The following is a 26820-nucleotide window of genomic DNA, read 5'->3' on the forward strand; positions in this document are numbered from 1 at the left end:
ATCAGGAAGCATCTAGGAGAAGGGCCACACACACACAGGTGTGCCCGCCTTCTAAGGTTGACATAACATTAGCAGCATAAACTAATAGTCAAGTCTCTAGTCCTCACTTGTTCCAGGGGTTCCTCATATAAGGCATTGCTATCTAGCTTGCCCAAATCGTGCAGAGGATGTGGTTACACAATGTGGCCAGAAGCAAGAGCAGGTGCAAAAGTTCATGCATGCTCAGGAAATGTGTCTATGGCCTTTAGCTTAACCACCTTTCCATTTCATTTGCAACTCTGCAAACTGTTAAAATGTCCCTTTATAATCGGCATAACTTTTATATGCTTAGCACCTTATAACTTTTATAAGATCCCTACTTGCAAAAGCATTCCTAGTTTCTTTAACTGACCTTCAGCCAAACAGTTCCTATGTCAGCAGAAGCCTGAGGTACAGAAGCAAAATAGGCAGTCTAACCATTCCTTACAGCCGTAAGATGGATCTCATCTGGAATACATGGGAAAATAATTCCTGGGGTGACTGAGGTACCAAATAATTAAGAACTATAAATTAAAGAGCAGCTCTTTGAACTGGACTCAAAAACAGATTAGAAACCAGAAAGGAATATACAAATATTTCTGGATCAGAAGGGAAATCAGTGAGAAAAACCAACCTGACAGAAAAGTTTGGAGAGGCCATTTACGGTTAGTGGGACTCTTCTTTTTCAATTCTGCCTTATATTAGTCTTTTGGCAAAATGCATGGGGAAATCCCATTGGGAAGGAAATCCACCTAAGCTTAGGGTTAGGCCCCCATGAAATCAGTGAGAAAAACCAATGTGACAGAAAATTTCAGAGAGGTTCTTTATGGATAGTGGGACTCTTACATTTCTATTTTGCCTCATTTTAGTAACTTTGCTAAATGGATGTGTAAATGCTATTTGGATGGAAATCCACCTAGGTTAGGCTCTTGTGAAATCAGTAAGAACAACAAACATCACAGCTATATTGGGAGGTGCGTTTTATGGAATGTGGGACTTTTACATATCCATTTAGTATCTTGGCAAAATGCATGGGGAAATCCCTTTTGGATAGTAGTTTACCTATGTTTTTATGCTTTCATGAAATCAATGAGAAAAACCAAACCTACTTGTACATTATGAGGGACGCTTTATGGATAGCGGGCCTCTTATATTTCTGTTGTGCCCGATTTTAATATCTTGGGTAAAGGGATGGGGAGATCTTATTTGGATGGAAATCCACCTATGGTTAGGGTTAGGTTTCAGTGAAATCCATGAGAGAAAGCAACATCACTGACAGATACGGAGAAGCTGTGTATATATAGTGTGTGTCTGACATCCCCATTCTGCTGCTTTTAATTCCGAGGTAAAAGACATTGGCAATCCTTTTTGAGTGGAAATCCTTCTGGCTACAAAATGAGAAGATGGTGCGCTTTTATCTTGCCTTATGTATGTACACAACAGAGTTAATCTGGGCCAGTCACTTTGTCTCAGCCCTAGGAAAAACGTAATGTTAAAGTGCTTCTGAAAATGTTACCAGGAAACCTAGATGGACTTGTCCATGTGTTGCCTTAAAAACTCAGGCACCCTGAGTGGTGTGGAGCTGAAGACCTATTCTCTGAATGTGGGAGAGAAAACAATTTTACCTTTGCAAAGCTTCTTAGCCTACCCGAAAATACAAACCACCCAGTAATTCAGGCAAAATAAAAGGAATTTATTAAGGGGAGGGGGTGTCAAGTCTTTTTACAGGGTACAGAAACAAATGATACATAATTCAGTATATGTGATATGTCAGAAAGCAAGTAATCAATAAGACATTGATTACACATGAGAATTGAACAACAGAAAACACTGATTACAGATAACATGCCACAAGTGGCAAATTTATGGGTTACATCATCCCTTTCCCAGCCGGGATTGTATCTTTAAAACTTGCAAGTGTATTCAAGAACTTTTCAGAATATGCTCTCCATTGTTTAGCTGCTGAAAAGGCAAGTTCTCATATACCAAAAGAAATGGCCTCGGCCCAGAAGAAAAACACACTTTCCTAAAGTTAGAAAAAAGGCCTCGGCTGCCATGTTAAAAATGGTAACAGTGAAGCCTAAAATTCCAGGTAACACATGCAGTTGCCATTAGTCAAGACTGATTTGAAGATACCATGGGGGGAAAAAAAGTATGTAAGATTATCCATCCATCCATCCATCAATCCACCATCCATCTATCCTTGTCCTTACTGTACAGTAGGTGATTGAGTCTCTAGAGATGCCTTTGTCTCTAGAACGTAAAACAGTAGAAGCAACAAATATCAAAACAAAGTTTTTTTCCCCCCTACATTCACTCCTGAGCAGCGTTTCTGATCCGCTTGACATCACTAACGAACTACCGCGTCTTTTCCTTCCTCTAGTAGTGGGACAAGGGGTTTCTATGGGAGGCTCCGAGTTTTTGTCCCCGCTCTTTAGGGCGGAATTTCCGTTTGAAGCCCAGTCGCCAATCAGAGCCCGGATTCCGTTGCGAGGCAACCGCTCCCCAGCCGCTGAGTGCAAAAGAAGTTTGCGTCTCCTTGGAGACACGAACCCTCGGCGTACGAAGCTGGCTTGCTCAGAGGCCGCCATGAGTTCCCGGGAAGGCGAGCAAGGGGGCGGCGGGACCATGGAGGCCACCGCAGGAGTTTGGGACGTCTCCGGAGTGCGCATTACGCCCTCCGAGCTGCGGTTCATGGACGCGGTGCCGGGACGTTGCTACCGAGCGCTGCTCAGCATCCAAAACCTGCAGACACACAGCTGTTCGCTTCATTTACTACCTCCGGGACTGTCTCAGGTGGGACGCGAATAAGGCGAGCTCACTAAGGGAGTGGGGTGAAGACGTTAGAAATCTTCATCAGGACCTGAGTTAGGGTTGGGAAACCCCCCTGCTTCTTAACCTTGAAATTAGCTCTTTCTCTAAGACACGGACAAACTGTTTTTCATCCAGTGTGCGAATCAGATTGGACAGGGTTAGTTTTGTTTCAGCAGCATCAAACCCAGTGATTCCTAATCAGGAACCTCTTTAGTAACAGACATTTATTTTGGGTGCTCATTTTTAGGGAGGGGGGGCATACTGAAAGAAAAAAAGGATCCCGAATGGTTACTGGAATTCACTAGTCCTTTCTGAAGAGCTGTGGTTATCATTTCTTCCCTGCATATTTTTTTTGCGGGGGGAGGGTTGTTTTGATTCCTCCAATTATATATATGTTAGAAACTTGTCTACAATCTGGAATAAAGTAATGCAGTAGGAAGATGAAACAAGAATTCAGTGAATAAAAAGTTAAAATTTAAAGGTAGGAAATATGTAACTTTGCATTGTCTAGTAATGCAGATTTATTATAGTATTTCTAAGTCTGGTGCTAAATCTGTTAGATTACTGTGCCATCACCAGGCCATTACAGGTATAGATTTACAATGGCTGGAGAAGATACGCAATACAGTACTCAAAATATCTGCAGGGTGTCAGTTTGAGAAATAATCTTACAAGATATTACAGTGTACATAGTACAAGGCGAACATGAGTCATGAATGAGATCACAATCCCTTTGAAAATGAGAATAAGATTCTAGCAGGTAAACTTCCTAATTGGTGCTTCCTCTTTCATTTTCCTATATATGTTTCCTATATCTATGATATAATTGCAAACTCACTGTTTATTTAGCTTCAGTATTTCCTCTTTTATTTTTTTGTGCTTCCTATATCTACAGCATAATTTAACTTTCTCTCTCTCTCTCTCTCTAGCTATTGCCAGAACAGATCATGCAACTAAAAGAAATATGTTGCCTTTAAAAAAAAAAGTTTATTTGCACTGGTAATTTGCTGAATAGTAGTTGTATGGCAGAAAAGAAGATTCTCTTGTTCAGATAACATTGTTTGTGGAATTGAATGATTTCTTAATTTTGCAGTTCAAACTAATTGTGGAAAATCCAAAGAAACCTGTTGCTTCTGGTCTTCATGTAACAGCCACTGTGGAATATCATCCTAACAGTGAGGAAGACCTTCATGATAGGATCCTCCTTCATGTAGAGAAAGAAATAATTGAGATTCCTCTGATTGGGTATGGCATTTCAACATATAATTCTACTGCCTAACTTTTGGTTAAATATTAGGCAAGTGTTTTGCACAACACGCTTATCCCCAACAAATGGGCTAAACTTTAGCTTAGTTGTTGTGATGGTTTAATGGTTTAAAACAAAGAAACTTTGTGGTGCTGCAAATCCCTAAAATAATTAAGCTCTGTGAACTGCCCTTTGTGAACTGCATGTATTTTGCTTATGTGCTTAGACAGACTTTTTTGTTTGTTGTTTATGTGCTTGTTAGGGACAAGCCAGGATTTAAAAATCAAACAATCCATGGTTTCCAATTGGGATTTACTATCTAGAATAAACCATGGTTTATTACAGAAGGTAGATTTATACATTTGGACACCCACAATGAATAAAAACAAATTCTAACCAATTATGTGTGAACTAAGGCAGTACTTCTTATACTGTACCAAGTATCATGAGTTTATGTCATATTGAATTCATATAATGGTACTAAAACTGTGGTGATAATTTAGATGTTAATTGTGTTAAATTGTTTTTATCTTGAAGAGAAATAGGCAATAACTATTAAAAATATTTTGACACAATAAAGAATTTCAAGCTAAATAAAATATAGTTGCAAATTAATATGATTTCATTGTGCTTACAATACTTAAGAAAACAGAGTGACATAAGTACTGTTAAGATATGTAGTTTGTGCATCTGCTGAAAAAATCCAAAAATACTTTATTTCTGTACAAAAGTGTTTAAAAATTAAACCAATAAAATGATGACATAAACCAATACAGTGCATTTTTTTTTGCAGATTACGTCCATGTTGTCGCTTAGAAATTGAACCTGAGATAAATTTTGGAACAATAATTGCAAACAGTAAAATAATACACGCAGTAACCAAAATTACAAACTATGGATCATCCCCAGGTAAATATTTTCTATGTAGTTTAGTATATTTAGCTAGGTGTACACTTAGCTAAGTCATAATGTGACTTGTTTTTGGCTCAGCATGAAATATCAACCCACCCAACCAGAAACAAATCACATGGTAAACCATATTGTGCTTTGATTTAGGTTATTGACTGGATTTGGACCATGGGGTACATTATGTTAAGACTGAGTGCTTTAACCACAATATGAAACTGTGTTTATTTTATGGTAGTGTACCTCAACCATGGATATATTATCCAAACTTGGATCTGTTGTTTGCTTATCCTTGGCAAGTGCTTTTGGTTTTGCAAGTATAGTTGCTGACTATAGTGAAGCCCATGTAGCAGCTATACTCTACCACATAAGCTACTTTTTGTACTTGGACTTCCCCATCACACAGTCAGTGGTAGTTACAACTGGGATTGCCCATTGAAAGAATGACAGATTAGTCACCTAATGTGGGTTAATGTTGCACTATATTCAGCATATCCTGTGAATGTGGTCAATATATATAAACATGGGATATGGTTAATGGTTTCAAAACAATCTGGGATTAAGAAGCTAGCATCTATATAATCTATGTAACCATTGGAAGACCTGAAAGAGCAGGTTAGGGACAGTTTGTCACAAAGAATATCTGTGTGGTTGCTAAGAGTTGACACTGACTTGATGGCACATAATCTGTATAATTTATTTTTATTTATGCATAATTGTAAGTAGCTGATTCTAGGTGGTTTATATGTAAAAGTAATAAAAATAATAAAAGCATGTTAAGATGCACCATATAGCCTGATGATTTTTTGTCAGAATGACAAACTAGTGTCGTGACAGCACAATGCCATTTTTGTTTGTGTGTGCAACTTGCAATGGATGTATAAAAGGGTAGGAGCTTGCATTATGATAGTGCGATACTTGTTTGACATTTGTCATTTGTCCCCCTGTGGATGAAAAATAAAGATATGTTACATCATGCAAATGATATAAATCAATACACTCCCATATGTAGTAATTTCCAATTAACTAGCACTCTCTGCCTTCAAGGCTTGTTGGAAAACCAGTCTTCACTGCTGTCCAAAGTGTAAGCAGGGAGGGGGCTATTCCAGAGTAAGGACAACTTTCAAGAAGTTTTGTTCCTGGATTTCTTCCCCCATAATATCTTGGGAGGGGATTTTGCAGCCCATCTTCTCAAACAGGGTGGAAGAGATGGACAGGCTTAAATTTTTAGTTTTCATATAAAGCTAAGGCATAATGTATAAATGTTCAATTTTTAATTATTTCCTTCATTTCTATGGCTGTATCTATGATGAGTCTGCAGTTCTGCTTGAGTTGTCTGTTTGCTTGGGTTGAACATTTATTTATTTATGATTTTTTAGCTTCACTTTGGAGGACTTATAAGCATACATTCGCTTTCTTGACATGGTAGCCCAACTCTAAATTATTATTTGTGACCCCAGCTCTCAACTGTAACAAGACTCCTCTTTTTATACTCTACTTTTAGAATGACATCTCTTCTAAAAAGAATAATGGATGTGAACAATGAATTACAGAGAACAACTCATCATTGTTCATCCCCATGCTTGTACAAAGATGAGTGAGGAGAGAGAGCTGAGGAACACAGAGAACCTTGATGAGGAGCTTTGCATCTAGTCTATCGTGTTTCTAGTGTGGTCCTTTTATTGCCAGAGGCAAAAAAAGTTTTTGTCCCTTAGTATTTAATTCAGTGCATGTTGGATAAAATGGTTTTATTTTTACATTTTAAGGTACATTTGACATAAAATATAGAGGAAGTGTTCCAATTATTATAGCACCAATCAGTGGCGTGATAGAACCAAAAACAATAAAGTTGATTAAAATGGAGATATGTACTGATGTACCCAAAATAATTAACCAACCAGCCATGTAAGTATAGTACATTTAAATTGCTGTATTGTCTCTTTTGATTTGCTTCTTGAGTTCAGTTTTATAGTACATATAAATATGCCTTCTTTGCCCTTTCATTATGTAGATATGTTTAACTATGTGTGTCAGTGAAATAAGTACAAATATTGCCAATTCAATTTACAGTCTATGTAATAAGAACAATCTGAGTGAACCTTTTTATTGCATACTACTCAGTTTCCTATCTAAAGAATGAATGGCTCTGCTTAAATAAATTACATGATAGAGCTCAGTGTATTGGATATCACAGTATCAGATGTCTTTAATTTTATTTAAATAAAATGCAAAGGTAGACCCCAATTCTCAATAAAATCTAATTTGAAGCCTCATTTAAAAATCCTTCTTATATTGAAGTTTGGTGTTTCCTTTATTATTCCAAATTGTTGGAGAATTCCTTTATTATTCCAAACTGATGGAGAATTAGTACAGTCATAACTCTTCTAATATTATGCAATATTGAGCACACTTTCTATTCTGATAAGCATTGAATGTTACGAATAGGCAACTTTATAAGTTTCAGTTATATATGTGTATATTATTTAAATATGCTAATAAAATCTTAAATTCCAAATGATTTATTATGGAATTATTAATCTTACCTATGATTGTCCTCAAGCCCACCATTCCTTTTTATCTATTGTTATCCAAAGTGTGGAGTTGCAGGGAGGGCCCACTACTGAGATAAGGATCAAAGCCAATATTGTGGAACAAGTTCTTGAGGTTTTAGGTGCGCCTCACTCAAATACTATCCAGTGTGTTAATTTTGGATGTGTCTACTTTGGAACCTCCAAGATGGAAGAAGTTATTCTTCACAACAAAAGCCCAGAGCCTATGGATTGGGTGGCAGTCTTGCTGGACAATGCTGTTGGTGGAGAGATGGTAAGGAAACTCTCTTGATTTTAGACCTGCGTTTTAACACCTATCTCTGTTTCAGCAGGACTCACCTTCCTCTGTGTATCATACTTAGAAGCTATCCCAAAGGAGAAATAAAGTTTGTTTTTGTTGCTGCTTTTCATTTTTGTTACTACAGTGGTACCTCGGGTCACAAACTTAATTCGTTCCGCGACTCTAGTCGCAACCCGAATTGGTCACGACCCGAATAAAATTTTCCCATAAGGTTCAATGTAAATACGGTTAATCCGTTCTGACCCCTACGAATTTGGTCGCCAACCGATTTTGGTCGTGACCTGAATCAAATTTTCCCATAAGGTTCAATGTAAATACGGTTAATCCGTTCTGAACCATATGTATTTTTTTTTAAACCACAAAAATATGACACAAAGTACAGTACAGTACAGTATGAAGAGAGAGAACACTAACCTTGCTTGAGGTGTGGAGGACAGGAAGGCGGGTGGGGAGGCGGTTATTGTTTGGAGGGAGAGTCCCCCTCCATACAAGAAGCCACGACCATGTGTGTCAGCAGGGAAAATGGCCGCGGATCCTGTTCGTCACCCGATGCGGAGTTTGCGAAAGGAAGCAAAATTTTGCGAACGGTGCTGTTTGTGACCCGAATTGGTCGTGAACAGAAGCGTTCGTGACCCGAGGTACCACTGTATTTGTATATAAATGACAGTTCCTACTATTCTTGCACTTGATAATGTGAACAAGGAACTATAACTAAAGGGCAGTTTTGGGCTTGTTTTATTTTTAAACACAGTTCATGTAAGTGTTCAAAAGCCATTTCCAAAGACAGATTTAGATTACATTCCAGTGATGTCCACAAATGCACTTCTGATCTCTCCCACAAATAAAAGAATGGTATCAGTGACCCTGTGGGAAAAAGTACAACTTGAACATAGACACTGTGTTATAGTGGAACTAAAACTGTCAGGTTTAGCCCAAAGAACTCCAAGAGACAATGCAAATTCAGTTCTGCTGTGTTTATTAGCTACAACCTCTAGAAAGAATCTCGCCAGACTGAACCTTAGCTCCCAAGCCAGCCAGTCAAAACACCGTGAATTCCTCAGGGAGGTGCCAGCCTCATCCTCTTGCACTTCCCATGCTCTTGGGGTGAACTAAGAACATGCTTATCTCCCTGAGCCTGGCCTTCATAATTCCATTCCATCACAAAAACCGATGCATTGCTTTGATACTATATGACTTTATTGTTTATTATTAAGGTTTCATGAGAGAGTTGTAGGGATGTTACCGTACACCAGGTACATGTTGCAACAGTTTTGGGATTTCTGAAGTGTATGGACAAGTATGTGCCTGTCATATCATTGGACATTTGGTGGTGAATAGTAATTATGTTGTAGAACAGGGGTTCTCAAACTACGGCCCACGGGCCGGATATGGCCCGCCAGGGTCATTTATCCGGCCTGCCTGCCTGACTGGCCACCGCTGCTGTCTGTCAGAAGCGGAAGTGTCGGGGCTGTGTCAGGAGCTGCAGGCGATGCACGAGGAGGGAGATCGCAGAGCTGGACTATTCTACATGACAGGTATGCCGGGTCTGGCGGCTCTCCTCCTCTCCTCATATTCTGCGGGAGGGACCCTCATGTTTTTTTCAAACTATAGTCTAGCCCCCCAACATTCTGAGGGACTGGCCCCCTGTTTAAAAAGTTTGAGGACCCCTGTTGTAGAAATTTCTTTTTAAATTAGGTATGTTATGCTAGATATATCTTAAAGGAATAAATCCAAGGCTAGTGGAGGTCTAGACTTAGCGACAAGTTTGGTTCACATTTTTACAACTTATTTTTTCAATAAGTTTATTGATCTTATATATAATATAATCCCAATTGATTCACTGTATGTTTTCTTTTTGTATTTTTTTTTCTGTGAAACATCCATGCAAATACATGAAGTAATTAACTTTTAGTGTATTGTACATTTTATATTTTCTTAAAGGGCACAGATATTCAGAAGAGTTCAAATGCTGCTTTAAAAGATTACCCCGGTGAAAAACAAGGAACAGATGTTTCCACTCTGATTACATGCATTCCTAATGAAGGAATGCTACAACCTTATCAGAAAACTGTGGTTTTTCTTTCTTTCAGTCCAAAGTAAGTGGTTATGTAAACTGCAGTAATCAGTGTAATGAAAATGATAAAAGCTGTAGTGTGTGTGTGTGTGTGTGTGTGTGTGTATGTGTATGCATGTGTGTGTGTGTGTGTGTATGTATGTATGTGTATATATATATATATATATATATATACGCGTGCATGTGCACGCATACACCCCCCCAAGTATGTATATTCCTAATTTCATAAAACAGAATTTATTTTCTTCATTGTATCTATAATGTGTATCTATTGTAATTAGCCTATTTTGATGCCATCCCCACCATGTAGAACATGCCAAAAAATAAATTTCACAGAATTCTAAAACTACTTTTATTAAGAAAGACTATAGTAATAGAATCTTGCAAGTCTGTGAATCCATGTGAATTAGGGTAACAGTGTGAGACATCTACATATACTTTCTTGTTTTGGGCTTAAGCCGTGTTTTCCTTCTTGTTGTTTTGGTAAGAGATCTGTCTTTTTCCATCAAGGTCATCTTCCTTACTCACCATATCAGGTGATCTGCTCTAATAAATTCTGTTTTCAAGAGGCAGTATGTATGGCTCTTCTTTTTACTCTTTTAGTCATAGCAGGAGATAGGAAAACAAGGTGTCTGTCCCTTCTTTTTTCCATTTCTTTCTGAGGCCAGTTCTTTATTACAGAATGGTGCTACTCAAGATGATAGTTCTTATTGTTAAGGGATTATTGAGGCTGTGGAAGTTCTAGGATTGTATAGTGGAGGCTAGTATGAATTAGGAGACACATCATCTGAGTTTATAAAAAGGGATGGAAATGCCATATATGCAGTATGTGTGTGATCATTTGGAAGTTGGTATGTTGAAATCTTAATGTCAATATAGTAATAAATAGGATGTCAAGAAAATTTTGAAATATTCATTATCCTGAACAATGAATAAGGTAATCCAACACAAATAGCTACACATTGCCTTATGATTAACAAAATAGGAAGATTGATTGATTGATTGATTGATTGATTTATATTTCAAATTTAGATACCACCCATCTCACAAAAAAGTGACTCTGGGCGGTTCACAATAAAACAGCAATAAATATTAAAATACAATAAAACAATATAAAATACAGTAAAAATAGAATAAAACCAAACACATACACAAGTAATTGTTTATGGAAAGATTTTGTTGATGTTACATAGAACATTTCAATTCTAACATATTGTAATTTTAGATTAGTTAAATTTACAGCCTGTACTTCCTTAAAATTGTGGTATCCAATATTATATTTTTTTCTGCTATACTGTTAGATATCAGCAGTTACAAATCATAAATCTGCATGATAGAAATGTAAATTTTTATTTTGAATTTTACAGGCAGCTGAAAATGGACAGGGACCTTGGCAGAACTCCATCACGAAAAGATTATGTTGTCTTTCTGAAATTTGAAGCTGTAGGAAGTAAAGATGATTTCTTACACTCAGTGTCTGGTGCTGATATACCCGCCCAAGGTATGGTATTGGTAAAAACCTGAACTAAGTGTAAATAACTGCATTTTCCAAGAAAAATAATGAGATCAATATATGTATTGTTAAAAAACCATATATAAAAATTAATTTCTTGATGAGCATCTAATCAGAAAATTCTCACCTTTATAATCTAATTGTCTGAATAAGATAAAGACTTTTTGCAGTTTGAAATGCTCTAATATTGATCTCATAAAATTATTTTTATATTTCATTAGATAAAACCATAACCATAATTATTTTAATCATGATTATTGCATCCTGTGGAATTTCTTGAAAGTATTTTAACCCACATTCACAAAATAACATTTTGTGATCATTGTATCGGATCAAGGAAACAAAACTTAGACTAATGCTGAACCTACTGCTAACAAAGTCCCTTTGATTCCCTTCACTCCTCCCAATTTCTTTCAGTATTATCTCTTAGCTGATATATACACACAGAAAGTGTTTTCTCTTAGCATACATGCACACACACACGCCCAAACTTTAGTGGCGATATATATATTCCCCATCAAGCTTGAGGAATCCCTTTTCTTTTCATGAAAGGAACTGCTCGGTGTGAATGCATGATAGATGCTACATATGTCTGGCTGGTGAAATCTCTGGTCCTGTTAAACAGCCACTGCAATTTGCTAGAAGCAAGAGCACAAGAGTATGTACACGGAGGAATGTCTTGATGATATTCCCCCCCCCCTTTATTTTCCTTGTCATTTAGTTATGCAGCTTTTGGGTGGCCCCTATTTTGTTAGTCTTTCTGAAAATATAAATTCTGGTTCTAAATGGGAATGCCAAACATCACAGTTTGGGCTTTCAGGTGCTTTTGAATGTAATGATGACCATTTCCATTAGAATAAATTTGAAAATGCATTACAGCAGTAGAGTGTATGTAGAGTTGTTTAAGGTTGTTTGAAAACTATAGCTTGTACATAGGCTGTTGTGGGATACTGAGAATCTTGAATGTTTGAACTATATTTGGGAACTACAGTTATTTGATATTCTGGAAGCACAGCAGGTGTGGTTGAGATCCTAGCCTATTAGCACCTTATGTATCCATGGCAAGGGTCAGGGATTTTGTATTGGCCATTATTACATGTTAGTTTTAACCAGGAACTAAATCACAGTGTTCATGAGCTATGTACTGTATTGGTGTATGCAACCTGATACTTGCTTTAGTGAGTAAATGTCTCTGACATAGATAATTTAATGTTACAACTGAATTTAGGAATGTTGATTTTACCTGAATAAAATAGGTTTGTTAAGCCATTTTAAACTACAGTTTATTTAAAGAATCCTGGCTTGTTTTGATATAGCAAACTGTAACCCCATCTTCAGACATCATGCTAAACTAATCATTCTAGTTTGCTTTTCTGTTCCTATGAGCAGACAAAATGAGTGTGAACAGGCTGCTTGAACTATCACACAGCTTATGTCCAGTGGTTCCTGGTTCAAAATGATACACGATCATGGCTATCTTTTCTACTTCGATGAGTTCTTAAAAAATTACAGAAAGATCCCATTTCATGCTATTCAGAGGCTGCTGGATATTAATACAGTGGTACCTCTAGTTACGAACTTAATCCGTTCCGTGACTCTGCTTGCAACTCGAGTTGGTCGCAACTTGAGGTAAATTTTCCCATAAGGTTCAATGTAAATACGGTTAATCCGTTCCGCCCTCCGAATTTGGTCACGCCACGAGGCAAATTTCCCCATAAGGTTCAGTGTAAATACTGCTAATCCGCCCTCCAAATTTGGTCGCACCACGAGGCAAATTTCCCCCATAAGGTTCAATGTAAATACATACGGTTAAACAGTTCTGAAACATATGCATTTTATTTTTAAACCACAAAAACATGAAAATAGTCGAGATGGTCGACTTTGCCATCTTGTACTCCAAGGCCAGATCAGTCACACGAATACCACGATCGTGCTTTTCTATAATGTCCTTCTTAAGTTCGATCGTCACTTTTTTCTTCAAAGCCTTATTCTTGCCAAGCCTGCTCTGCATTTTCTTTGGAGCCATGCTGACAAGCACACCAAACACCTTCCAAACGCCACAAAACACACCATAAGCCTCACCGAACGTCTCCTTGCTACCGCGATCTTGCCCACAGGAAGCCGCAAGTGTGTGGCAGCAGGGAAAATGGCCGCGGATCCAGTTTGTAACTTGAGGCGGAGTTCGCAAGTCGAGGTAAATTTTTGGGGCTGGAGCTGGTCGTATCTCGAAAAATTCATAAGGAGGGGTGTTCGTAACTCGAGGTACCACTGTATGAACAAATTACATCATCAATTTCCCTACTATCTATGGTCAAGGTTAGTTTGATAGGGCAGATTAAAGTACTGCTAGCCACCCCGCCTCTTTTCTTTAGTTCTTTCTGTTATTCAGGCAGAATTAAAATGTCACTTACATTTGATGCATCTAATAATATGTGGGCTTTCCTTCAAGAGTTTTCACCTATGGCAGCAACTCCATAGCAATGTAATCTTTTTCCTCTTTGAGTTTTATCATTTAAGTCTAAGCATCTTTTTCAAGAATGTGTTATTATTTATTTGAACTGACTTTTGGAGGGCAGTTTTTGTTGTTAGTAGCTTCTATAATAATTTTTGTTGCATTAAAGAAAACTAACTGTATTTGTAATACATTATTATTTGCTCCCTTATAGCAGTATATCCTATGAACACTTACTGATATACTGTCACCTTCTTCATTACATACAATAGTTCTTTTGTCTCAATGTCTTTTTCAGGGAATCCCCATTGTGTTGAATTGGGACTGATAGGCTCAGGGCTTCCAGTCATGTTGACATTCATCCCAGGACCAGTTGTCAATTTCAGGGAGTGTTATATTGGTGAACATGCAGATCTTGTTTGCACACTCAAAAATGAATGTGATGTACTTCCAGTGACATTTGTTTTTCATAAGATTGCACATTATAATATTTGCCCTGAAAAGGGAAAAATAAAAGCAAAGTCTGCAAAGGTATTAGCATATTTTCTTTCATTCTTTATACTATATATAATTCTCAAAATACTTCATGTTAGAGCATGTTGCATAACATAATATTGCATCTTTAAAGAGAGAGTCCTTTTTTTAGGGTAGAGAAGGTGGCAGAAAGCTGGTGCTGGGAGAGGGAAGAGCTGCTGCTTTTCTGTACCTGTCTTCAACCATGGCAAAGGAGAGAATGTAGCACAGTGCACCAACAATAACACCACAGTCTGTCACAGATATCCCCAGTTTCCATACTTAGGATGAAATCCCTTTTCTGTTTTTCCCTTTCTGGCTAAACTACATACCCATTTTCTTGCTTCCTTGTGCTTCTTCATTCATTACTGTACAGTATTTGAATTGTAACTTATTTTCTCCTACATAGTAGTCACTATTCTTTTCATTACATTGCCCTCTCAGGCACCTCATTAATTTCAAGTTTATACTTAATTTAAAGCTCTGTGTCCTTGTCCTGCATCTTCCTTATTTCCTCTTCTCCCTCTGTCCTGTCCAGCTGATATTTTGCTGGCGTTTACTCATATTCTCAAACTTTTTCTTCTGCTGTTGTGTGGAATGTTCTCTCCTTTTTTTGTCTCCTGGCAAGATTCAGTTTCCCAGAATATTTTATTAAATTATATAAGCAATACATACCCAATTTCTAATTCACTTCTGCTCTCATTCAATTTATTTTATAATTCTTTCTTTGGTTCCTCAGTTTCCTTCCTCCATTGTCCATTTGTATATTTAATGTACATCTTATTATGTCTATTTTGTATGTGAAAGAGAACATGATAATGTATAATTCAATTCTGTTGCATAATTTCAATTAGAAAATGTTTAGATATTTTCATTTCTTAAAATATAAGAAACAAGTCATATTAAAGCTTTAAGTAGAGGAGTGTGATGTAATGTAACAAATGGAACTTGTTACAACTTGCTTTTGGTTTTCTTTCCTAATACGCTTAATATTTTTGTTTTTTTGTCTTTAGGATGTGATATTTTCATTTATGCCACGGCATATAGGAACCTTCACAGTGAGGCAGAAAGTAGATATCATAGGACCAGTAGCAAAGAAAGATGACTTTCCAGTTTTAGAGATGAAACCATTTCATCAAATACACTTAGTTTTTTCTGGCCTCTGCAAGTCGGTATCCACTAAAGTTGTGCTGAAAAGCAACCCGGGTATGTTATTAAGAAAAAAGTGCTAAGTTTTTATTGAGTTAGGAATATTATTTCTTCTTTATGAGAGAGAATTTAAACATTTTCCCAAGAGGACATGAAATGATAGAATTAGAAAATGCTGTTCTTATGAAGAAGTAATTGATTTAAATGCTCTACTAATTTTTAAAATTATCTGGAGGTCCATGAACAGAGAGCTTAACATAAATGTTTTTGAGAATGAGTTTCAGTTTTCAGTTAAGCTTACTTGTAAGCATCAATTTCATTCCCTTGTGAATCCTGTTCCTTTTAGGATAGGTAGGATACCAGATGTCTCCAGTACTCTAAGTGGCTCATAGGGAGATGGGGGACAAGCCAGCTGCTCTCTTGTGCTTAAAACTAAATAGGACATTTTAATGACTCAATTTCATTTTTAAACAAGGAATTGATTGTGGTTTTAATTTCCCGTGTGGATGGGAGGTACTGATTTTAGTTTGTTAAGCATCTTATTTTCTGCTTCTATAATTTATAAGCTGCTTTTTGTTTTTGTTTTTTGGATGCAAAAAATATGCCATGATGTTTTCTTTCCATTTGAAATCTAAGAATACAACTAGTTCAACTTTCATTAGATTAAATTAAAAAATAGATGTTATTTACAAAAAAGTGACAGCATTAAAATCTTTGGCTGTCTAGAAAAAAGATACATGGGAAGGGTGAAAGATGCCTTTCTCATCTTCCAAGAAACTGTTTGCTCCTACCCTTTCTGGCCCCCAAGAAGAATCTTTCTTCCTTGAAGATCATAGCAAGCTGGTAGGAGTTAGCATAAATTGGTTGGAAGTTAATTTGAGATGGAGTTGTACTCAAGCTACAGTTCTGTTCATAGAAATCAAATAAATGATGAACACTATATGAACACTGTTACATATTCCTCTCCTGTTTTGGAGCTTTCTAAAACTATATTTTCCAGTAAAGGATGACTTGTGATTGCCATAGGTTGGTGTCATATCAGAACATTCAAATCAACACTTATTGAGGCAAAAATATTATTAATATATTAAATAATATGACAAGTCTGTAAGTTACTCTTTTGGAATGGAAAGCAAGCATTGTTGCTAGAGCATTTTGGAATTTCAGACCTCTAACAGCAGTTCAGAGGGAGTCTTTTCACGTACACATTTTCCTGAAAGTCTCCCCTGGATTAAAAATAGTATTTTGAATGTGCTTTATAGCTTTTTGAAGAACATAGTCGCTCAAGGCATGCATACTGATTTTGTATTAAAAAAGTTATTTTGCTTAAACGTCAAGCTGTTTGAACAGCTGTAGGTATCTTTATGGAGCATTTCACTTCTAGTAAGCTAATAAATGAGTAATTCGGAACATTCTGGTACTTACATAGAATGCATGCAGACTCTTGGATTCAAGCAGAAATTGCATTTGGTTTCCTGTGTTTTAAAATGATATGCCTTAATTCCATAGTTCCTTTTCAGTATAAAAATACATTTTTATATTCCTTATATTTGTTTGGAGGTGAGCTATAATTTAATCCTGAAGCTTAATATTCTGTCTGGAAAAGTATGTTTTACAACAGGACGTATCCTAACTTTAATATACTCAAGTAAAAAATACTAGCTTTTTGGGATATTTTTGTCATTATGCTATTTTTTAAAAACTTTTAATTATTTATTTTTATTTATTTATTAGTAGCTGCTCTCATCTGACCTATGAAAAGATTGAAGCCTTCTGCTTCAACATATCATTTGAAGTTGAGTTATCATTTGATCATTATAGAAATACATATATTTATGGCAATTTAATTAAATCTCTTTTTGGTGTTTTAGATCTGCCTCAGTTTTAAGGATAAGAAGTAGAATTAACTTATGCTGAAACTCTGAAACATACAGTTGTGTGAAAAAGAAAGTACACCCTCTTTGAGTTCTATGGTTTTACGTATCAGGACATAATAGAAATCATCTGGTCCTTAGCAGTTCTCAAAAGTTGGTAAATACAACCTCAGATGAACAACAACACATGACATATTACACCATGTCATCATTTATTTTACAAAAAGAAAGCCAAAATGGAGAAGCCATGTGTGAAAAACTAAGTACACCCTTACTGCTTCCATAGGTATGAAGAGGCTAAGTAGCAGCCAGATGTTGGTAATCAAATGCCCTTGATTAATTGATCATCAGCAAGTGTAACTACTTCTATAAAAGCTGAAGTTTTAGGAGTTTGCTGGTCTTGAGCATTGAGGTGTGTGTGAACATAATGCCAAAGAGTAAAGACATCAGCAGTGATCTTAGAGAAGCAATTGTTGTTGCCCATCAATCTGGGAAGGGTTATAAGGCTATTTCCAAACAATTTAGAGTCCATCATTCTACAGTGAGGAAGATGATTCAGAAGTGGAAAACATTCAAGACAGTTGCCAATCTTCCCAGAAGTGGATGTCCCAGCAAATTTACCCCAAGGTCAGACTGTGCAATGCTCAGAGAAATTGCAAAAAAATCCAAGAGTTACATCTCAGACTCTACAGACCTCAGTTAGTATGTTAAATGTTAAAGTTCATGACAGTACAATTAAAAAAAGACCGTACCAGTATGGTTTGTTTGGAAGGGTTGCCAGGAGAAAGCCTCTTCTCTCTAAAAAGAACATGGCAGCAAGGCTTAGGTTTGCAAAGTTGCATCTGAACAAATCACAAGACTTTTGGAGCACTGTCCTTTGGACAGACGAGACCAGAGTAGAGATGTTTGGCCATAATGCATAGTGCCACATTTGATGAAAACCAAACACAGCATATCAGCACAAACATCTCATACCAACTGTCAAACATGGTGGTGGATGGTTGATGATTTGGGCTTGTTTTGCAGCCACAGGACCTGGGCACCTTGCAGTCATTGAGTCAACCATGAACTCCTCTGTATACCAAAGTATTCTAGAGTCAAATGTGAGGCCATCTGTCTGACAACTAAAGCTTGGCTGAGACTGGGTCATGCAACAGGACAATGATACCAAGCACACCAGCAAATCTACAACAGAATGGCTGAAAAAGAAAAGAATCAAGGTGTTGCAATGGCCCAGTCAAAGTCCAGACCTCAAACCGATTGAAATGCTGTGGTGGGATCTCAAGAGAGCTGTGCATAAACAAATGCCTGCAAACCTCAATGAACTGAAGCAATGTTGTAAAGAAGAGTGGGCCAGAATTCCTCCACAAGGATGTGAGAGACTGATAATCATACAGAAAACGATTACTTCAAGTTATTGCTGCTTAAGGTGGTTCTACGAGCTATTGAATCATAAGGTGTACTTAGTTTTTCACACATGACTTCTTCATTTTGGCTTTCTTTTTGTAAAATAAATGATGACATGGTGTAATATGTCATGTGTTGCTGTTCATCTGAGGTTGTATTTATCTACTTTTGAGAACTGCTAAGGACCAGATGATTTCTATTATGTCCTAATATGTAAAACCATAGAATTCAAAGAGGGTGTACTTTCTTTTTCACATGACTGTATTCCTGTACCATAAAATAGAAATCAAATATGTAGTACTAACTAGTATATTTTGAAAGATAAGTTCTGTGTAATATCTTTTGCTTAGCTATTTGAATGATGTAATTTATTTATTTTCTTTGTTTTTTTAATCACCAGTCAATTTTACTGAAACTCATTTCAGGTTTAAACAAAGTTGAATCTGAAAATTGTTATATTATGGGAGGTTAGGTGTGAATATGATCCTTAACTGAAAAAATGTTACTGTGAATAAAATATTATGGAATTTGTGGGAATAAAATACAGTAATTTATATTTTGTTTTGCTTGTCCTATATAATTTACTTTTTATTTAAATCCTGACCCAAGGTTTAACACCATTGATTTCCAATGCCACGGGGATATTTATAGCTAACAAGGGGGATCAACAGAGTGATGTTGCACCAGTAGCACTGCTTAAGTCAGATAAGACACAATTACATGCTCACCGGATTAATAGGAATTTAAGCAATGCGCTAGTAGCTCTTCCCAACGATCGTCCAGCCAGCATAAGACCTGCTGAGTTGCATAAGGATTACAGGTAGTAATATCAATAATGATGATCTCGGGACGTACGGTTATTATGTTTATTATTTTATATGATTGTTTTGCCACAGTGAATATTACTTTTATATTGGAAATCTATTTTATTCTGTAAGTGATTTTTATTTGTGCAGAAGCATATGCTGTTAATACTTTCCTAAATCAAATTCCAATTATTTTGTCCTTATTTTTGTGTTTGCCTGATCAAATATAGTAATGATTAGTGGAATAATGGGGGTATAAAGAAAAAAAAATGTAGTAAAAGGAGTAATATCTTGCATCTTCAATGCATATTTCGATATTCCATGTACTGATGAAGTTGTATTTCACTGTTCTGATTTAGGACTATTTTCACAAAAGTTCCCAGATATTGTTACATAGATCCAGAGTTTTCTTACACAGTATATGAAGAACTGGAAAAGCAAATGAATAAAGACTATTATGCAGACTACATTCACAATTTAAGAAAACTTCGTTTAAATAAAAAAGCTGCTCAGTAAGTTGCCTCCAGATAAAATGCCCAAATACTATAACACTGAAACATTTATTATATTATCTTTTCTTTCTTTCTTTTAATTTATTTAAATCTGTATATAATCTAATAAGCATTTGGAAATCAGTGCTTCAGAAAATACAGAGGCAGAAACATGTCTAGTCTACAGCCTTTACAAGCAGCTGTGTCTTTTCCTGACATCATTTAGCAGCTGCAGTGGGAAAAAACAAGGCTGCTTTAAAGAGCTGCAGATGGGTGATCCTGAATAGTCCAAAGCACCTTTTCAAAATTATTTCCAAAACACTGCAAAGTCCTATTTTCTAATATGACTAATTTTTGTAAATCATGTCTCAAATGTTGAAATAATTCTGTGTATCCAAATAAATATGAGAATATGAAATCTATGTAGATTCCAGTTTTACTTGCTTTGTCCAGTTATCAGCTCTGATCCTAACTGCTTACAAATTGATCTCACCTTTGTGGTGTCACTTTCACCAAGCTGTATTAGATTTTTAGTCGCTTTTCAATGAGATGGGTGGTGACAAATTTGATATATAAATAAATAAATGAATAAACAAACATTTTGTACTGCTACTCTACAGAATTGTAAAATAAATAAGAATTGAATAAATAAGAAATGGAATGTCTATTTAAATATCACCATCCGCCAAGTCAATAGTGTAAAAATCCTCAGATTCCTGCTATATCAGAACTGACTTGTTGTTGTTGTTTAGTCATTAAATCGTGTCCGACTCTTTGTGACCCCATGAACCATATTGCGCCAGAACTGACTATTGTGAACTAACTGCCTCATATTACTTTTGAAATGCTTGGTATCACATAGGCTTCAGACTTCTGGAGGACTCACATGGTTATTATCTGCTATTATAAGTGAGGCAAGAAAACATTTGTCCATCAGTCTTGATAAAGTTTTCAGACATGAATTCCTGGCAGTTCTGAGGCTGATGAGTGAACAAAGGAAGAAAATGCCACTGATTTGGAGCACCCTAAGTTGGAGATCTCATTGTAAGCAAATAGGGTAGCAATGATATTGTTAAGAGAATATTACTTTCATCATCACTTTGGACAAAGCTGGTTTTGGAAAATATGCAGTAATTACTTTGGAAGAAAACATTCTATGGTAGCCTTTGTGGAACTGAACATCAGTCAGAGTTTTCAATAACAGTTTGGCAAGACATTTTTTGAAGGAACTTTCCCCTCATATTATATGCATTCAGTTAATAAAACACCTAGCAAAGATATTAAGTCTAAATTTGCTCAAAATTGTGCAATATATGTGCTAGATAGTTGAATGTGACTTCTCTTTCATTACTCTGACCCAATAGGATCTTCAAAATGCTTAATAATCCTGTGGACATAGGATTAAACCCAGCATCAGGGCTGAAATCTCCTAGGTTCAGAATTTTAAATCATGATAACCTGGAGAAACAAGCTGCTTGTGTAAATGGAAATAGCCTGCTAACTAGTAAACAGCTAGCAGAGATTGAATCGAAGTCTATACAAAAAGAGGTATGTTTAGTATTGTTGAATATGACCTACCTTATTTTTAGCTTCTCAGAATATACTTGACTTATAATATATTGTTTATCTCTGCTCTATTAACCGTGTAAATGTACTTTCATATTCTTCTCTGTATTTCCTCTAATCCCTTTAATTTCCCATTAAATTAATAAGATTTATTTCTAGAAAAGAATAAATTATTTACAGTCTATTGCATCAACCTGCAGCCTTTTTCTCCAAAATGTCTTGTGGTAAATATGCATCATGCAAGCTCCCTTTCCACATTCACAGACAGTTGAGTTTCAGTCAACATTCAAGAGTTTGGCACGTGGGCATAATCCAGTTCTCCAATTCCCCCTTCCTGGGATAGGAAAACACTTTGTTCTTTTAAGAACTGGAGGCAGACACCCAGGGAAGCTGCATGCTAAGATGGAGAGAAGGAAGAAGTTAGTATTGATCTCCTCCAGCATCTGATTAAAATGGAATTACCAGGGAAAAGGCATATCCAAGTGGCAGAGCCTATAGCAACGGGGAAAATGTTATAATTAGAAACTGCATTGATATTTTATGTTTATATTACTCTATTTGACTCTAATTCACCCAGAGTCTTTTAAGTTGGGTGGGCTATAAAAATGATAAAATAAACAGGATGTTAAATGCCAGCTTTTGTTTGTTTATATTTAAGATTGGCAGGAAGATATTAAATTTATTTGGAATATTTTGTAGTCTGTATTATTGCATTGCAGCATCTCACATTTCACAAAGGGGATCATGCCATTTGTTAGTGGAGCAGTGCCATCTTGTGGTCTTTTAGATTTTTCCATATAAGTGATTTGCCAACTGCTGTATATTAATAAATTAGGGCATCTCTATAATCCATTTTCTGCAGTCTGGCATATTTATAGTTTTGATATTTAAAATTAAAGTAGTTTTTTACATTCCTCCCCTCTTTTAAATAAGCTTTGATTTCTTAGAAATCTCTTGTGAATTGTTTTAACTCTTAAAGGGGGAAGAAAGGGCTGAAACCTCTAGTCATGTGCCTATATTCTATAGGGCCGGGAGATTATAATGTAGAAATAATTTCATTTTTTTCCCACCACATTTACTTTTACATTTGCCAAGAGGGCAACACAATCTAGGAGCCCTGTGATGGAATGTATCTATGAGGAGGAGAGTGATGTGGGAGATCAAGGCTATTGGGAAGGAGGGGGTGCATTCCAGGAGAGAGGAGGAGGCAAGAGGCAGTTGAGTCTGCAACAGGAGCGTAGGAAGCGAAAGAGGTTCAGGATAGCCACTCCCTAGAATCTCACAGGGTATATCCAGTAGTTGCTGTAGTATAGATTTAGTTTGGCAAGATTCTGTCTGTAAGGTGTAAGCTAATAAAGGAATTGTACTGGGCTGGACTGTTTCATCATTGTTCTTGGGCTGGGCCAGACACTATCTTTCTAATGGGCTGGGGATAGTGGGAGAATGCCAGGTGAGGTGCTCCTGAAAGATAGCTGGTAGCAGCAGTAGGTATCAAGTAGTTAGACCAAAGCATGCATTTTTATAAATATATATTTATTTCTAGTAGTTGCAGAGATATTATTTCTGCATGACATTCCCATCATTTATCCTGATCCAGCATTGCTTTTCTTAATTTAAATATTAGTGAAAGGTGGTGTGTGTGTGTGTGTGTGTTTGTGTAAAGGAGAGAGATTTATGTAAAAAAAGAGCATTAAATGGAAACGGATAGCTCCCCAAAATATAAATATGTACAGGCATATCAGCCAGGGTAACAATTTATGGATTGAATTTAAGAAGAAGGTAAAGAATGTGGATTCATTGTAGCAGTGCAAAAATAAAAGTGGAGGAGGTTGTTGGCATGAGAAACTAAATAGGAATGCTTACAAAACTAATATTCCCCTGAGCAAGTGTATGTTATTTGAGCAGGGCCTGCTGTTTATCTGTGAGAAAGCAATGAGCCTGCTCAGCTTGAGTACTGATCACCTGCTCCACAGTCTTTACCCATCAGTGACCTAGTGACTTCTCAGAACTGGTAGAAAGAGTAGATATTTGTCTCTGTTTTTGCAAGGGAGGTAATCCATGAAGCCTAGAAGGTTGTTTTCCTCCAGTGGAAAATTAGCTCTTAGGCAATGATGGGACTCGCAGTCCTGGGTGCCTCTTTAGAGGGAATTACATTTCTTCAGGGGAGGTGGAGTGTCTGCTATAAATCTTCGAAATGGGAAAAGAACAGTATGAGCCTGCCAAATTTTCTCAAGCATTTTAATTTAATAATCACAAAGGCACAATTTTTTGGGTTCAGATTTCAGGATATTCATGTATCATCAGACAAGAAAATAGATGTGATGCTTTTGTATCTAAACAAATTAAGCTCTTTTAAGTAGTGATTTTTTGGACTATTTTTATAGGTGAATGGTGGACTTAATCCTGAACCATTGTCTCAGCAAGAAATTGAAGACTGCAGTCTAATTTTGACACCAAAACAGCTTCACCAAGTAGTCATTGGTAATACAGTGATTTGATAAAACAAATTTTCCTGTCTTAAATCACCAACTATTGTATAGGCAAGTGGAAAATTGGGGAGACGTGGAATAATTCTAGAAGAGCATATGGATGAATTAGCACGAAGACTATGGATCCTTAGAGACTAAGTGCTCCAGAGGCTATTGCTCTCTTTTTCTCTCAAGCCAACTTACTCTGAAGAGTTGACTTATGAAAGTTTTCTTGATCACATGTAGTATTTTAGTGTTTGCCCCCCCCCAAAAAAAATCCCTCTTAATTTGTACCAGCTGACTTTTGTTTGAGCAAATTTATTGTCATTACAGTAATCCCCTATCTGCAGAAAGGGAGAGAAAACTACAAATGAGACTGTATTGTAATGTTTTCAATTTTTAAAAAATGTTATTTTGAAAATAGTTATAATAAATACAGTGAAATATAGGGATACACACATACCCTTAAACACTACAAAATAATATACAATCACAAACAGTAAACAGGCAATAACTGAAAAGCTGATAAAACCAAAGAAAGCCTTTGGAAAGTAAATATTTTCAACTTCTGTAAAAACACTTCACAGTGGGGGCCAGCTTAAAATCTGTGGGAAGTTTATATCACCAGCTGGGCATCATTACAGAGAATACTTCTCTACCACAACTGAGTGAATATAAGCAAGCAATGTTGTGGTCAGTAGTGCATCCTCTCCTGTACGAAGATTGAATAAACCAAATAGATATAGATGATTTCAGCAATAAACTGGCCCTAAACTACAGGATCAATAGCAGTTCCTTGAAAATGACTTGGTAATTAATTGACAGGTGATGCAGAGCCTTCATTGTGTGGTTAGGGAGTTGAGTAACCTAAATGCATGAGTCTGCCCTCGGTGTGGTCCCTGGACAACTCTGAGGGGAGCCCCACATAGAATGTGTGATCTCAAAAATGAGATAGGAATTGTATAAACATATTGTACATATATAGATGTGTGCTATGATTTATAGCACTATATTCCCCTTCTCTATAAAACATGCCTTTTCTATTCCTTCCAGGTCCCTCCACTATTGACTTTGGAGAAGTCTGTGTGCATTCGACATCTACCAGAAAAATGCATATCATAAATAACCTACCTGTGCATATATGGATAAAAGTAGAAATTAAAAGTGAAGAACTGCAACAGACTAGTCCTTTGTCGCATGTCATGACACCTTTTATGAAAACTTGTATTCCTGTGGTGTTTGAGAGTGACACATTGGGAAACTTTAAAAAGTAAAGCTCATATTTTTATATATGTGTTAATTTGGTAGCTAAGAGAAATAACTCTACAGTAATAACTGTAGAGGATAGATGGAGGACACTCAGGATTCTTGTTGGAAAGCAGTAGTAAAAAGAACATTGAAAATTAAGTGTAGTTTTGTAAAGAGATTTCATATATGTTGTCCTAACCAAATTAAGTTGTAGGAAGTATGTTTAAAGACAGTCTAAGAGCTTCGCAAATATGTAGGTTGATTTCAGTATTCCTAAGTTAAGTATACTTAATGACTCAGTTTTACCATTGCTGCTGCTTACTGGCATAGTAATAATCATAATCATAGGCAAAAAAAAACTAGCAGGCAAAGCAGATAACAATAAGACCTGGCAATGGCTAAAAGCAGGAAAGTTGAAGAAAGAGACGGGGGCTAATTCTGGCTGCACAAGACCAAGCCTTAAGAACAAATGCATATAAAGCTGGAATTGAGAAGACAGCAACAGGCAACAAATGCTGGCCTCTGCAAAGAAGCTGAAGAAACAGTGAGTCCACTGTTAGCTGCTGCAAGAAGATTGCACAGACTAACTACAAACAATGGCATGACAAAGTAACAACAATGATGCATTGGAATATCTGCAAGAATCACCACTTGCCTGCAAACAAGAACTGGTGGGACCACAAAACAAAGTCATAGACAATGAAGAAGCTAAAATGCTCTGGGACTTTAGAATTCAAACAGATAAGCACCTGCCACATAACGCCCCAGACTTAACAACTGTTGATAAGAAAGACAAAAAAGTCTGGATAGTGGACATTGCAATACCTGGAGACAGCAGACTAGAAGAGAAAGAACTGGAGAAAATCACAAAATATAAAGACCTGCAAATAAAAGTAGAATGACTATGACAAAAGAAAGCAAAGATAGTATCAATAGTTATAGGTGCCTTGGGTGTAATCCCAAAACATCTGGAACACCACTTGAAGACCATCAGCATTGACAAAATTACTGTCAGTTGCAAAAGGCAGCTTTACTGGACCAGCTTATATCCTGCGATGATACCTTTAACACCATCAAACCATCGAACAACAACATCTGTCTATCCCAGGTCCTTGGGAAGAATTCAATAGGTGGATAAAAATGCCAAATCCAGTCTAAACATCTCACTGACTCTGCAACCAACAACAACATAATAATGTATTTATTTCAGTCATTGACCAGTACAATACGTAAATATCATACAATATTATAAACAACTAGAATCAACATAGGTAGCATATAACATATAAAGTTAGTCTAAAATCTATGAAAACTAAAGCTACTCTAAAAAAAGTTCAGAGTTAAAATGAGATATACCACTTAAGAATAGTAAATACATTTTACATGAACATTTTAGCTATAAAGACCTACTGCTGCCTGTTGTCT

General features: G+C 36.5%; 1 protein-coding gene across 1 annotated transcript in view; it reads left to right on the top strand.

The window, feature by feature from the left end:
* Window positions 1-2573: 2573 nt before the first annotated feature.
* The window catches only part of CFAP47 (cilia and flagella associated protein 47), a 212668-nt gene continuing 188421 nt past the window's right edge, over window positions 2574-26820 (top strand). Inside the window, exons 1-14 of the mRNA XM_088144456.1 lie at window positions 2574-2814; window positions 3926-4077; window positions 4872-4987; window positions 6751-6889; window positions 7579-7807; window positions 9776-9930; window positions 11276-11409; window positions 14172-14404; window positions 15400-15592; window positions 19426-19636; window positions 19982-20134; window positions 21478-21661; window positions 24064-24160; window positions 25201-25417. Coding sequence (XP_088000582.1) covers window positions 2608-2814; window positions 3926-4077; window positions 4872-4987; window positions 6751-6889; window positions 7579-7807; window positions 9776-9930; window positions 11276-11409; window positions 14172-14404; window positions 15400-15592; window positions 19426-19636; window positions 19982-20134; window positions 21478-21661; window positions 24064-24160; window positions 25201-25417 — 2420 coding nt within the window. The 5' untranslated portion in view covers window positions 2574-2607. The remainder of the gene's footprint in view (window positions 2815-3925; window positions 4078-4871; window positions 4988-6750; window positions 6890-7578; window positions 7808-9775; window positions 9931-11275; window positions 11410-14171; window positions 14405-15399; window positions 15593-19425; window positions 19637-19981; window positions 20135-21477; window positions 21662-24063; window positions 24161-25200; window positions 25418-26820) is intronic.

Source organism: Python bivittatus, unplaced genomic scaffold (genome assembly GCF_059951505.1).
Source record: "Python bivittatus isolate LINGU-HERP-01145 unplaced genomic scaffold, Pbiv_v1 ctg000350_np1212, whole genome shotgun sequence".
Taxonomy (NCBI): domain Eukaryota; kingdom Metazoa; phylum Chordata; class Lepidosauria; order Squamata; family Pythonidae; genus Python; species Python bivittatus.